This window comes from Daktulosphaira vitifoliae, unplaced genomic scaffold, assembly GCF_025091365.1.
Source record: "Daktulosphaira vitifoliae isolate Bord-2020 unplaced genomic scaffold, ASM2509136v1 Scaffold_5, whole genome shotgun sequence".
Taxonomy (NCBI): domain Eukaryota; kingdom Metazoa; phylum Arthropoda; class Insecta; order Hemiptera; family Phylloxeridae; genus Daktulosphaira; species Daktulosphaira vitifoliae.
In genome coordinates, this window is record NW_026099576.1 from 27,679,755 (window position 1) to 27,694,029 (window position 14,275).

The 14,275-nt window shown below is 33.0% G+C and overlaps 1 protein-coding gene across 1 annotated transcript; it reads right to left on the reverse strand.

Moving 5' to 3' along the window:
* Positions 1 to 9,012: 9,012 nt before the first annotated feature.
* Positions 9,013 to 12,659, reverse strand: LOC126908035 (uncharacterized). Its single transcript, XM_050689858.1, has 3 exons — positions 11,320 to 12,659; positions 9,600 to 11,239; positions 9,013 to 9,534 (listed from the first exon to the last, which is right to left on the reverse strand). The coding sequence occupies exons 1-3, from the start codon at positions 11,855 to 11,857 to the stop codon at positions 9,463 to 9,465; spliced, it is 2,250 nt and encodes a 749-aa protein (XP_050545815.1). The 5' UTR covers positions 11,858 to 12,659; the 3' UTR covers positions 9,013 to 9,462.
* Between the last annotated feature and the right edge of the window lie 1,616 nt (positions 12,660 to 14,275).

Genomic DNA, 14,275 nt, shown 5'->3' on the forward strand with positions numbered 1-14,275 from the left:
TGGTTTTGGTTGTTTATACGATTTTCGCTTTTGACAACTTTCGCAACTTAACACATATTTTTTTATATTTTTGCGCATTTTTGGCCAGAAATATCTATTTTTAATTTTGTCCAGAGTCTTAGTGAAACCTACATGTGCGCTCAGAGGGCTATCATGACTATCGGTAATTATGTTTTCAATGTACTTAGAAGGTAAGGCTAATACTTTTTTTGTCATGTTGTGATATTTAATAGTATAATATAAAGCGCCATTTTTATCAATAAAATAGTGTTTTGCCTTGTTAATCCATTTATTATTGCTCGCGTCGGGGTTTCTAATTGCCGTTATAATATTTTGTAAATATTCATCATTTGCGTGATCTACTTGAATATTAATTGATTGGACTAAGTTAATATTAACGTTTTCGCGTTTTATTGAATCTAATGGAAATAGTTCGATTTTGCCGTTTCCGGTTTCTGAATAAGGGTAACGCGATAAATGGTCGGCAGCCTTATTAAAAATACCTTTTTTATAAATTATTTTAAAGTCATATCCCATTAATTTATTTCTTATTCGGTTAACTACGTTGGATTCCGTTTTTATATTCATGAAGTTCGTTAAATTTTTATGGTCGGTCCAAACTGTTATTTGTCTACCGTGTAGATATTGGCGATATTGGGTGAATGCAAAATGTATGGCTAAAACTTCGAGTTCCATTGCTGAGTAATTAGATTCAGCAGAAGTTAATTTTTTGGAAGCATATGAAACTGGTCGAATTATTCCACTATCGTCTTTTTGCTGCAAAATTACGCCAAGGCCCTCGCGACTCGCGTCCGTTACGATTATCGATTGATAATTTTCGTTATAATGTGCTAGAAGAGGCTCACTAGTTAATTTATTTTTTAGTTCTTGAAAAGCTTTTTCGTGCTCGTTTGTCCAATTAATTTTATCGCGCTTACTTTTAAATACCCCTTTTGTTAAATCTGTTAAAGGCTTTGCAATTTTACTAAAGTTTGGGATGAATTTTCGAAAATAGTTAGCTAGCCCGAGAAAGCTACGGAGTTGCCTGATGTTAAAAGGCGATGGAAATTTTTTTATTGACTCTAGGCCTTGTTCGGTTGGTTTTATACCTTGTGAATTTATTACGTTGCCTAAAACTTTAATTTCTTGATATCCGAATTTGCATTTAGATGGTTTTAATTTGAGGTTGTAGTATGAAAATCTCTCTAATGTAAGTTTTAGTGCATGTAAATAGCTATTAAATGTTTTGCCAAAAATGACACAGTCGTCGAGGTAGCAAACATTGTTTTTATAATTAAGGCCTCCCATGATTTTGCACATGGCAGACTGATAAATGGACGGCGCGTTATTAAGGCCCATTGGTAATCTTTTGAATTGATAGTGACCGGTTTCTGTCGAAAAGGCTGTGTATTGTCTCGAATCTTTGGAAAGTTTGAATTGGTAAAAACCGCTCGATGCGTCTAATAAGGAAAAGTAATTGTTACCTGCCAAGCAGTCATAGACGTTTTGTATGATTGGCATAGGAAAGCTTTCTCGTAATAATATTAAATTTAATTTTCTGTAATCAAGAACCATTCTATATTCTTGAGGGGTTTTACCTTTTTTATCCCCTTGTGGTAAATTTTTTCTTACTAAAAATATTGGATTAGAGTACACGCTTGTAGATGGCTCTATTATACCTGCTTTTAAAAGTTCTTGAGTTTGCTTTTCGACTTCAGCTCTTTCTATGGCGCTTAATTTAAAATTTGGTAGATTGATAATTTGATTGTTACTTAATTTTAGTTCGATTNAATTGATAATTTGATTGTTACTTAATTTTAGTTCGATTTCAGGGAGGTGAGCCTCTCCTAAATCGTATTTGGTTTTTGAAAAAACGTGAGAAAATTCATTTAGTAACGTATTTAATTTATTTATCATATCGGGAGACAATGATGGATTGATATCATATTTCAAATTTTCAGACAACGTTCGCGACGTATTGTTATTGCCACGGGTGAATTCTGCGAAATTTTTATTTGAAGCGCGTTTGTTCAGCAATGGTTCTCTGACCACGTCTGCATTGTTAGAAACTCGAGATAGCAATTGTTGGTTCTTATTGTTTTCCATACTATCAGTGAAATCGGACTCTTTAATTCGCTTGGTTAAAATATCGCGCCTAACGCTTAAGGAACTCGAGTCATTAATTTTAATAACTGTAAGAAATTTAAAATTTATCTCCGTGTTAGGGACATATACCAGGGGTGTCCAATGTCTCCGTGAGAAAAGGACGAACACGTTTTCGCGATGTGGCTGAACAAATGCAATGACGGCGGTATTATTGACGGAAGGCTCGTCGCCTTGAGAAATTATTAAATTTTTATTAAAATGTGAAGCGACTGCGGCCAAGTCTTCTGAATCCAGCCATACTGGCCGTTTCGCGGAATCTATGTTTAATAATTGTTTAATGCCGTGGGAATCTATGTCTATATTCTTATTTTTCAAAATTTCAACTAAAGTGTTCATGCCACAAAATCCGTCTTTGGGCACGTGTTTTAATATTTTGGTTCGCGCAGCCATATAATCAATGGATAATTGATTTTCATATTTATCGTCTATCAATTGCGCCGCGGGCTTACTATCGCTATTGGTGAATTTTATTACTATTTTTTCGTTATTATCATATAAGGTCAATGTTGAATTGCGCATACACAAGTTTGCCATGTATTTATTCAAAAAATCATAACCCAAAAGATTATCCCCTTTCAAATTATCAACTACTGCACAATCGATTAAAAATGAATGATCGTTAAAATAAACTTCCAAGCAAATTTTTCCTAATAAATTTAGTGGTGTATCATTCGCTGTGGTCAATGTCGCGTTATTTGTCGGATAAATAGTGTATTCCGGCGGTAAAAGGGCGCTGTTAATTATGCTCGTTGACGCGCCTGTATCGATGATAAATTTAAAATTCCGATCGTTAAAAATACCTGCAATAATTGGTTCATTTGTTTGTATTCTGTGATGAATGGGATTGATATTGTTAATAGTACAGCTAATTATCTTATCATTTTGTTTGATGTTGTCCGAGGTTTTAGAAGAATTAATGGATGGTGATTGACTAGGTGGTGTAGGAGCGTCAAAACTCAGCCTAGTCTCCTTGTTTTGACTTACGCGTTTTTTGTAATTTCTGGCGGTGCTTCGATCGCGCGGTGAGTTTCGTAAGTTATTTGCTTAGTGACCCCACCGTTTGAATTTGTAGGGTAAAAAATATTTTTAATAGGATCGTAGAGTAATAAGTTTGTGGACGAGTTCGATCCGAATTTATTGTTATACTGCGGGTTTTGGACATTATTAGTGTTTTCATTACGCCCTATGTAATTATTTTCGCGTCTATAATTATTATAATTTCTAATGTTGTTGTTTCTATTTCTATTTCTATCATTACTATAGTTATTTTGGTTGTAGTTTTGCCAAATATCCTTTCTGTTATTTGTAAAATTCATATTGGGGCGCCCAGAATTATTCTCAAAACTCCTAGCAGGGGGTCTATAATTATTCCTATTAAAATTATTTCTGATATTACCATTATTGTGATTAAAATTTCTGTTATTATTACTATTGTTGTTGTGTTGACTCCTATTATTGTTGTTTCGCTGTTCATTGCGGTAATTAGTAGTGCGATTAGTTGCTCGATTATCGCACGATAATTATAATNCGATTATCGCGCGGTGGCCTAATGTAGTTTACCTCGGGGTTATTTTGGATAGATAACGTCAAAATCTCAACCTGCTTTTTTAATTTCTCTATTTCACTGTCCTTATCAGTTTTATCATTTAACCCTGCGTTTCTTTCTAACCTTTTAATGTTTTCATCGAGTATCTCAAGCGAATCCAAATTCATATTTTCTAATTTTCTAAAATACTCTTCTGGCAATCCTCGTATAATATATCGTATTACATCTCTCTCAGGCATATTTTTATCTACTCTTTTACATTCCGCCTTTACATTCAATAAATATTCCTGAATCGTTTCCGTATCTGTTTTTCTCCTTGATTCTAAATNATGAATCGTCTCCGTATCTGTTTTTCTCCTTGATTCTAAATTTTGCTTTCTTAATCGAACTTGCGCGTCTGAGTTGTAGAACCCTATCATTGCTGTTTTTGCTGCAAGCCAGGTTAAGTTATTGTTTTGTGATTCAATAGCTTCGAATACCGTTTGCGCCATATTACGTAATGAGATAGGTAACATAATTAATTTTTTTGGGTCATCCCAACTATTAGCGGTTGCTACGCGTTCGAAATTATTGAAAAATCTAGTTACGTCTTCGGAAAGTTGACCTGCGAAAATTGGTGCTGGTATTGCGGTTACAGCCATAATTCTTTTGTTATTATTAATATTTNACCATAAGTCTTTTGTTATTATTAATATTTAATTTAGCCGGAAAAATTGTAGAAACTGGGCTGTTAGTTTCTAAATTTAGTGTTTTGATTTCGACTATTGTTTTTTCTAATGTATCGGGTGAAGTGGGGCCACTAGAAGAGCTTTTAGTTTCAATAGTAGGAAGAAACTTTGTATTTGGAAGCTTTTCAATATCAGACTCGTCGTCCGAGTCGTATTTTTCGACAAGCGGCGGATGATTAAGTTTCGCGCGAAGTATAGCAATAAGACTATTTATTGAACTATTGATTGGTTGCTCGCTGTTTAAACTGCCTAAAATATTAATTAAATCGTTTTTTGAACAGAAAAAGTATGTATATCCCCTATTGTCGGCTTTTAAAGTTGTCAGTTTATCGTTAAGAGATAAGGCAGCAAAGCTTTCTGCTGTATATTTCCTCGTGCTAACGCGCTTAAATATAGTAAATCGTTCTGTTGAAAGAACAACGGTAGCGCCTACTGGGTGTTTTATATTGTTACACCTTTGAAACGCGTAGGCTAATTTTAAATTTTTAAGGTTGTCTTTAATGATTTGAACGATTTGTTCTTCGTTCAAATTGTTTATATTAGAGTCCTTAAATCCTAACGTTTGCCAAGCGGTTTGACTTATGCGGATCGTTTGATTATTCTCGGCGCGCTTAAGATAATAATTATATAAAGGCATATGCGAATTTCAAACTAATTTCTTAAGATAAGTATAGATATAATTATGAAATGCTGTTGTAAAATAGAAAATGATTTATATTGATGTGTTAGTAATATACTTCGTAAAATTAAATAATTATATTCGTCAAACGGCAATTGGTACTAAATTAAAGCAATATAATAAAAAAAATTTGATCGTTGTTGGTATATCTATTATATCGGCACAATTAGGGACAGATCTATTCTGTTAAGAACAGAACACGGCGCCTCCACCAGACTGCAACGTGCTTTCCCGCTAGGATCCTAACAGTTGGCTAAGCTGTACCTTAACGGGGCAACGCTGGCCCTATATAATTTATATCCCACTAGAAGGGCGGTTAGCGGTTTCGTGACCAATAAATATAGACTCTTAACTAACAACGATAACAAACATTTATTTCTATTTAATAGTATATTTAAATATAACCTGACTGGATCTCTAGAGATGTTGTGGTATCCAAGTTAGGTGAGCGACAGCGGCGAACGTACACAAATCCGATTGTAATAAATAAATAATAATAGTTAAATTAATAGTAGAAAATAATATTGTCGGAATTAAGCGGTAGTAATAAAAATATAATCTGCAATAAATAATGAGTTGCCGCGAGCGTGGTAAAATGTCGACTGCCTGTCGTTATATATTTTTTTAATGAAAAAGAATATCATCGGTTTTGTTTACACCCGCGCGTGCCGCATATCTGTAGTAGGTCATAGGGACGTTTGTGTTGATCAGGCACTAGTATGGTATTGAAATGTTAATGTTGGTGAAGGACGAATAATGTGTACGTTACAGTACCATTGGAATACCTGGTATGCGTTAACTCCAAAGACATACTATCTCTAATGTTTCGATAAATATTGTGGCTGTTATCATTGATCAATGAAAAATTCTCTGATTTTGACCCGATTCAACTCCGAGACCCGTTTCACCCCATTTTACGGTACTTTACTTTCTTTTTTCGTTGATATTCGGCAACTGAAGCCATCTGGTTCTTTTTTTTGATTGTACAAAATAAATTTACTATTATTTGTTTTCTTAATTGTAAATGCAATTTAATTATTGTAATAATAAAAAAAATTTTTTTTAATCAAAACCAAAAAGTATTAAATTCTTATTGGTGAACAGAAAAGTGTTGATATTTAGGCGAAATAATCGCCTTCGTCCGACAGGTAATTAACCACATTAATGTATAACATTAATAGTTATTTGTCAAATTAATTAAACTTAAAGTTAAAGTATAAACACATATTGTTCAATTAATTCAGGAATAGTAAACGGATCTATGTTTTCAATTCTATGTACAACTATATTACACGAAAAAACTAATTTTATTACTCTTGCACGCGATTTCCTTGCAATATCCCCTGAAAATAAAAATAAATTTTAAAACACGATTTTAAATTTTTTATCAAGTTGATTTTATTACTATTTGTTATCGATTGCTTAGTCTGTGTGGAATTCCTGTACCAGTCTTCTCATTGTCTGCATCTAATAATTAAAATGATATTATTAAATAATAATTTCTTTAAATTAATGAATTGTCATTTACATACAACCTCAAATTCAATATCATCTGAAAATCGCTCTATTCCTAAAACATAATAGTAGGGTAATTTAGGGAATTCTGCGGCCCCCGCCTCACCATCCACCGGTATGATGGGTGGGCGTGGTCTCTTGATGGTGGGGGTAAGGGTGAAGAGGTCTTATGAGGGTGGGGATAAGGAGAAGGCGTGGTCTTATCATAGATGGGACAAGGAGGAGGCGTGGTCTCACGATGGTGGAGTAATAGGTGACTTAGGTGGGTGTGTTAAGATCAATCAAAATATTACAAAAATTTAGAAATGTTGCGCGTCACTTCAGTTACAGCCATCACATATGCCTTGGCGACCTCTTCGCGATCCTCAGATCTGCGGTATATCACCGGTGATTGCGGTATACCGTAGCGTTCGAGGAGCTCGGAAGGCACAACGTTCGATGTTTTCACCATGAACGCGTAGCTCATGGGATGGTGTGTGTGCCCAGTCCTAGTGTATGCATACATTCAATCATCTGTTTTCTCTAGTAAGGCCTCAAAATCGACGTAGATGACGAACGGTAACCGTTGCGTCTTTACCAACGCGTCAAATACGACCTTACTGTCCTCTGCCGGCATAACGGGTAAAATTGGTTTATTTTTGCCGCATATACACTTGCAAACGTTGCTCAAACGCTTGTTGACCCCGAAGAATATGCTTTTTAGGCTGATCATCAAAGCTGATGAAGCAACGTTTGCAAGTGTATATGCGGCATTTATGATTAGTTTTTTGGCTGCGCACGAGTCTCGAAAAATCTGAAATATGATTTTTCAGAGTCGCCAATATACAACAGGTCAAAATGATTCTGTTCTTCTTGGTCGGCGACTCTTAACGGATACACCAACCACTTCACTTTAACGTCGTCTCATTCCAAGCCGTACACGTTGACAGACACGTTAGGGTTTCGTCGCTCGAATATTTTAATTTGGGACACAGGTGTGGGAAATGTCAACACCGTGAAATCATATCTGTATTCCTCGTTAAAATAATTTCGTTTGACGCGAGATTTATTAATCCCATTAACATGTCTTGCCAAAACGGCCCACTTGAAACAAGACTGATCGATATTCTGTGGGTTGATGATTGCTTTTCTTTGATTAATCTCTGGTGGGACAGGAATATATGATGAGCCGGTGAGGGGCGTATACTTGTATACGCTGAGCATAAGGCCGTCGGTATGCGATAGAGTAAAGCCGCTACCCCTACCCGAGTACGCGTCTTCCTCTGCGAGCATAACCTCAAAATCTTCATCGACCGCATACCCAATATCCATAACGGATAGCAATGCCCTAGCCCCTGTCTTGAAGGCACGGTCTTCAGGCGGTGCTTCTGATTGCGGTATATGGTATGAGGCCTCCAATTTGAGATTATACTTGATCGGACGGTTACCTACGATTTTAGCGAGTCTGACGGTCAGCTCGGGTTTAACGGCGCGCAGAAAATCTCGATAGCTCCCGAAATTTTTCACGTTCTTCCGGTAAAACCAAACGGCCCCCCGCTCCAATGCGGAATCGATCTCGGTGAAATCACGAGTATCCGCCAATTGCATACGTAACCTTTTCGACCTAACCGCGCTGTTGTTAGCCCTACTACGCTTAGCCGCCTGACATGACGAAGCAGATGTAAACGAGGTAGCTTTAATAAAGAATAAAAAAAATTATTTATTTATTGGAAAAAAAATAAATTATAAATAAAAATAATAGGGGTGGTAAAATTAAAAAGATATTAAAATGTTAATAATTGTAAAAATCTACATACCTGGTACAGAAGACCATGAAAACCAGCAAACTGGTTCATAATTTTTTATTTGCGCGTGAAAAATATTAAAATAATAAATTTATAGTTTTCAAATAATCAACTGTGCGTTAACCTCAATTAAACATGTACGTGACAGGATACAGAGCGTTTAATCGATTATATAGTAAAATAATAAAATGCGTAGGCGTGAAAAAAGACAACGTTGACATTTTTCTCATAAAATGCATACGACAGTGACCATTAATAAATGGTAACATGTTTGACGTTGGAAATATGATTACCCAAGCGTCTGGTAGATGATGATAGCAATTGTTCTCATAAAATGCTGACACCTATGAGCGTTATACGAATATATATACTCGTAATATGGTGGTACCTTTGATGTTGGAAATATGCTTACCTAAGCGTCTGGTTTATCATGATAAAATTCTTAGAAATTAAATGCTATAACGACAGATGTTGTCTTTGTTCTTATAAAATGTAGACATTAGTTAGCATTATAGTATGGAGGTTAGGCTGGTCTTTATCTACTAAGGCTAAAAAAAAAAATTGAACAAAACACAGCGGCACCCCCTAATTTTGTTTATTTTTAGATAATAATGATTTTTGTTGAGTTTCGTAAGATTTACTTACCCCCTTCGGGTGCCGAATGAGGGTTGAAAATCCACTGAATAGGGTGGTTTTTTAGTTTTCGGTTAATATCTCAACAACAAAAGCTCAAAACGAAAAATTGTATAGAATAAAAATTATAGACCTTAATATTTTCTATATAAATTGTATCTTTACAAATTGTCGTAGGTTGATTTTTTTCCTCGCCAGGACAAAAACAAAAAAATATTTTAATAGTTCGGTACATTAAACAATTATAAAAGTATTTACGTTTACAGGGACAACTGATTATAATATATACAAAATAAATCATAAAAAGATTATAAAATATACTCTATAATATAAGTTAAAAAAAATGCATTTTATAAATAAGCATACTAAGGTGTCAATGAAAGTACTAGTATTTCTTTACATAATTGACATTTAAATTAGAATGTTGCTGTCATCGATTTTTTTTTTGTGATCTGGAAAAACTTTTCGATATTTCTGAATGACCTAAAACATGTTAAGTATAAATTAGTAATTTAGCAATCCGTTCTATATATTTTATTGCAATTTACTTGAAGTATAAATTGTTTTTGTGCTTCATTTTTCGTTAGTTTATCATTGAACTCCTCCATCAATTTCACACCCCTTTCAGCAGTGTCATTTACAACACGGATTGATTTAACTATTTTTTTCGCTTCTTGGTAATACTTATCACCTTCCCAATTCGAGGAGTCTAATTTCAAAAATTCTGTATCGATATTAAATCTTATAAAAAAATATCCCGAACTTTGTTCAAGCATATCTGTAAAAAACTCTTGTTTCAGAAACGTCTCCACATTATCTATTTTTAAAAAATATTTTTTTGGACCAAAATCGCTTTGATCTGATGAGTAAGTAGATAAATTATTTAAAATAATTTTTGCCATTTTATTTCGGGTTTCTAACGAAACTCTATTATCAAATATTGAAAAAACAATACATTCTTGATTAAAGTACCACAAATGATTTAAAAATTTTTTTAAACACGAATCTGCAATAATTTTATCATCATTTTTATATTCATATAGAGTCCTTATTAAGTGCATATCGTTTAGTGGCGCTTCACATGATTGGTCAGCCATAGACCACGGCCTTATATAAATTTTTATAATAAATGCACATATTCTGCATATTGCAGTCTCTTCCGACTTGGATAATTTGAATTCTTGTTGAAGTAAAAAAATTTTCAAACAATAAATGCCTTTAGCCATCCATCTTGCTTGATGATAAGCCCCAGGTTGCCTAATAATAATACCTCCTGGTGGTGATCCTCCTAGAATTATAATTACAAGCTCTAAAAACTCTTTATAGTCATTTCTAGGATGTTTTTTCAAAATCGCCTCCTGACAAAATAATAAAATGTTTTCGCGTTTAGGAGATACAATATTTTCCAAATTTTTATTTGTATTCCAAATGCTAATATTCTTAGTATTAATATTATTCCAAGTACTTTTAAATCTTTTAAATAGGGCAATATCTGGGCCTGATGATACATGAAGTTTCGTTTCAGCAATTGCAGTTTGGAGAAGCAACTCGTAAACATGGTGGCGGCATGCAAGATATAAAATATCCCTATCTAACTTTTGTTCTAAAAGTGTACAAGCCCCGTTTATACGCCCAGTATTCGATGCTGTTGTATCGAATACAAATGCTTGAACTTTGTCCAATAAAGACCACTTTGCAAGGTTATCATATACTGCAGATGATATTTCTAGCCCTGTTCCAGATGGTATTTGAGGGACACCAAGTAACTGCTCTAAATCAGGGCTAGTTATAATTACTGGTAGACGATCTACTTTGTCTTGACCAGTCAAATCGGGTAGTAATTTACCATCCCAGTGAACTACCACAAAATTAACTTTTTTGTTTAAAAAATCAGACTTTACCTTATCTGCGCTTTCCTTCCGAAAATGTTGCCGAATATTTTTAATGGATGTTCTATTTAAAATGTAATTATTTTGATCGATGGATAAACTATCAAGGCACGCAGATAGTATATGAACGGCATCACGGTCGCTAATTTTGCATTTGTCTAATGCAGCTGATAATCTAGGTGTAATTAACTGAATTGTGCCTCTATTTGTACCAGAAGGACCTGGTTGAGGTTCTTCTAAAATCAGGTTTTCATTGTTCAACTCCTCCGAACTTACTGACCTATCTGACAGTGTTTCAACTAAAACGATACCAATAAATAAAATTAAAAATCACGTGTATCTAATTTAAATATTTTAATTATGTTATATCTTAAATTACCTGAGAATAACTTTAAGGCTTCTGATTCATGTTTTCTTTTTTTATTCAATTCTTTTTCAATTTTTTTTTCTTTTCTTTTTTCTTTAGCATCAAGAACCATATCTACACCAAGCATACAACCGGGGCGTCCGGGGAGTCTCTGTGAGAGCAAAAATTTTCTATCTTCTACAATACTTATTATATTTAGTGCATCTTGATGAGCAATAACGAAAAGATTATTTAGACTTTCTATATAATTTTTTTCTTTATTCTTTTGATGTTCGCTTCCATGGTTTTTACTTTTTTCCAGTGCCCTCCAAGCGTCATATTCCTTTTTCAACTTTTTTACACAGTGTGATTTATCTTTTGTTGGAATCCGTGCTTTTCTCCAAAAAATTAAACATTCCTCTATTACTAGTAGACAACTTTCAGACAACGTCATTTTGGCAAAACGCATGTTAGAAAATAATACACGCATACAGTCACCTATGGAGGGTAATTTGCTGCCAAGAATTTGAATATTAGTTGGGCCAATTAAATAAATAAATTCTCGCGTCATTTTCAAATATCTCAAAAAAATTAATTAAGCTGAATAAATGAATAAATAAAAAACACTAAACAATACCAAAACGCATGAACCGCGGAACAAACGAGTAAAAAAAACAAGTTGTAAATAAAAGTGGCGAATGATTAGATAATAAATTGATCGTATTACTAAAGTAGCCAAACTTATCAAAATTTTCCAGTTATTGTGATCATTATCAAATAATGTAAAAGGTCTAAAGTGCAACAATGAACACAATAATCTTGCTTAGTGACAAAAAATTGGAAAATTTCAGCAATAAATAAACTAGATATTCACAACATGTTTAAATGTCAATTATGTAAAGAAATACTAGTACTTTCATTGACACCTTAGTGTGCTAATTTATAAAATGCATTTTTTTTAACTTATATTATAGAGTATATTTTATAATCTTTTTATGATTTATTTTGTATATATTATAATCAGTTGTCCCTGTAAACGTAAATACTTTTATAATTGTTTGATGTACCGAACTATTCAAATATTTTTTTGTTTTTGTCCTGGCGAGGAAAAAAATCAACCTACGAGAATTTGTAAAGATACAATTTATATAGAAAATATTAAGGTCTATAATTTTTATTCTATACAATTTTTCGTTTTGAGCTTTTGTTGTTGAGATATTAGCCGAAAACTAAAAAACCACCCTATTCAGTGGATTTTCAACCCTCATTCGGCACCCGAAGGGGGTAAGTAAATCTTACGAAACTCAACAAAAATCATTATTATCTAAAAATAAACAAAATTAGGGGGTGCCGCACAATTTATTATAAAGTTGAAAAATAAGGACCAGCCTAATGGAGGTACTTTGATGTTTAAAATATGTTGACCTAATTAGGTTAGTTTAAGTTAAATTTCATTACCCCTTCGCTCATTAGGACTTGTTGAAAGAAGAGGAGATCCCCTCTCCCTTCAACCTACGTAGGGGTAACTAATCCCGACATATATATATATATATATATATAATTAATAGTAATATACTAATATTAACGAGATGATTTTCTAAGCATCTAGTAGTCAATGATATCATTTATAGAAAACGTTGTTAGTTTAAATTGGATTCATCTCCACCCATTATAGGTTAGTTTATGTCAAGATTCATTACCCACTCCCTCTGTAGGAATTGTTGACGGAGACCCTGTAGCGTTAATATTAAGTAAATATGTTAAAGTGGCAACGGCGGCCACTATTTGCCATACACTATTTCAATGTAATGCGTATGATTACACATACGTTTATCAGTTAACATGAGGTTTATCTTATCCTCCAGTAGATGGCATCGTAGGAGGAGGACAATCATATTCGAATGGCTACCTCCCCCACCGCTGATATGAATTTATAGTGCGCATGCGTACTTTAAATCGCCATTTTAATTGACCTTAACACCTCCACCATATGGTTATTATATAAACAAACGTTTTTACTTTTATACTTACAGTTTTTACTATCTCCTGGATATACATTAACTATCTCTACATCTATTGGTTTGGGATCAATTTTTATAGCAGTTTCAATTACTATAATAATAAAAATATAAAAATTAATTATTAATTTTTAATATTTAATATTTAATATTGAACTTACAGAGTACGGTCGTCTTTACCGTCGGAAAAATAGTTGCCTGTATGCTTAATTTTTTTTCTAGTTAATTCTATTACTGTTTCAATAATATAAATTATAATATTAATAATAAATATATTATAACATTTAAAATATTTTACAATCTTTACTTACAGAGTTCATCGTTACTACCGTTGTTGTATTTAAATATGGTACAATCTTTTTGTTCTAATTTATAGTTATAACAGTTCAATAATAACGCAAAATGTAATTAATAAAGATATAATCAAACAAAGTAAAACATATAAAATAATGATAAACTTAAAACAGAATAAATAAATAATACACAAAANAACTTAAAACAGAATAAACAAATAATACACAAAATGAAAACTTAATGTCACAAACGTAGCACACGGAAAGAGATTACCTTCGGTACTCCCGAGGTCTTCTCTCTCCCCCCTTTCAATTCATTCCATTTCGTCTTATATACTAAAATATTTTGTTTTTCTTTTTATAAAATTCATATAGTAATCATTTTCAAAAATGTTTATAAATATTTACTTCCTGATCTAGTAACAATAATTCGGGGAATTACAATTAATCTAAACATTATAAAAGTGTTCTACTTCTAGGTTTACAAATAATAGACTATATTATATTTTTGTAATAATAGATCAAGAAATTCATAATTAAACCAAACAATACAAAAATGTTTTGTTTTCAGTTTTACAAAATAATGACCTATATTACACCATTAGTGTTTAAAAATTATTTTCATCATTCTTGATTTTTTTTTCGTTTTCTATATCATTTATACAATTTATTTCACTG

Coding starts and splice junctions, on each gene's coding strand:
- LOC126908035 (XM_050689858.1), bottom strand. CDS start 11,857: ATGACGCGAGAATTTATTTATTTAATTGGCCCAACTAATATTCAAATT. Junction 11,240..11,319: donor AGCCTTAAAGTTATTCTCAG/GTAATTTAAGAT, acceptor GTATCGTTTTAG/TTGAAACACTGTCAGATAGG. Junction 9,535..9,599: donor AAAAACAATTTATACTTCAA/GTAAATTGCAAT, acceptor AACATGTTTTAG/GTCATTCAGAAATATCGAAA.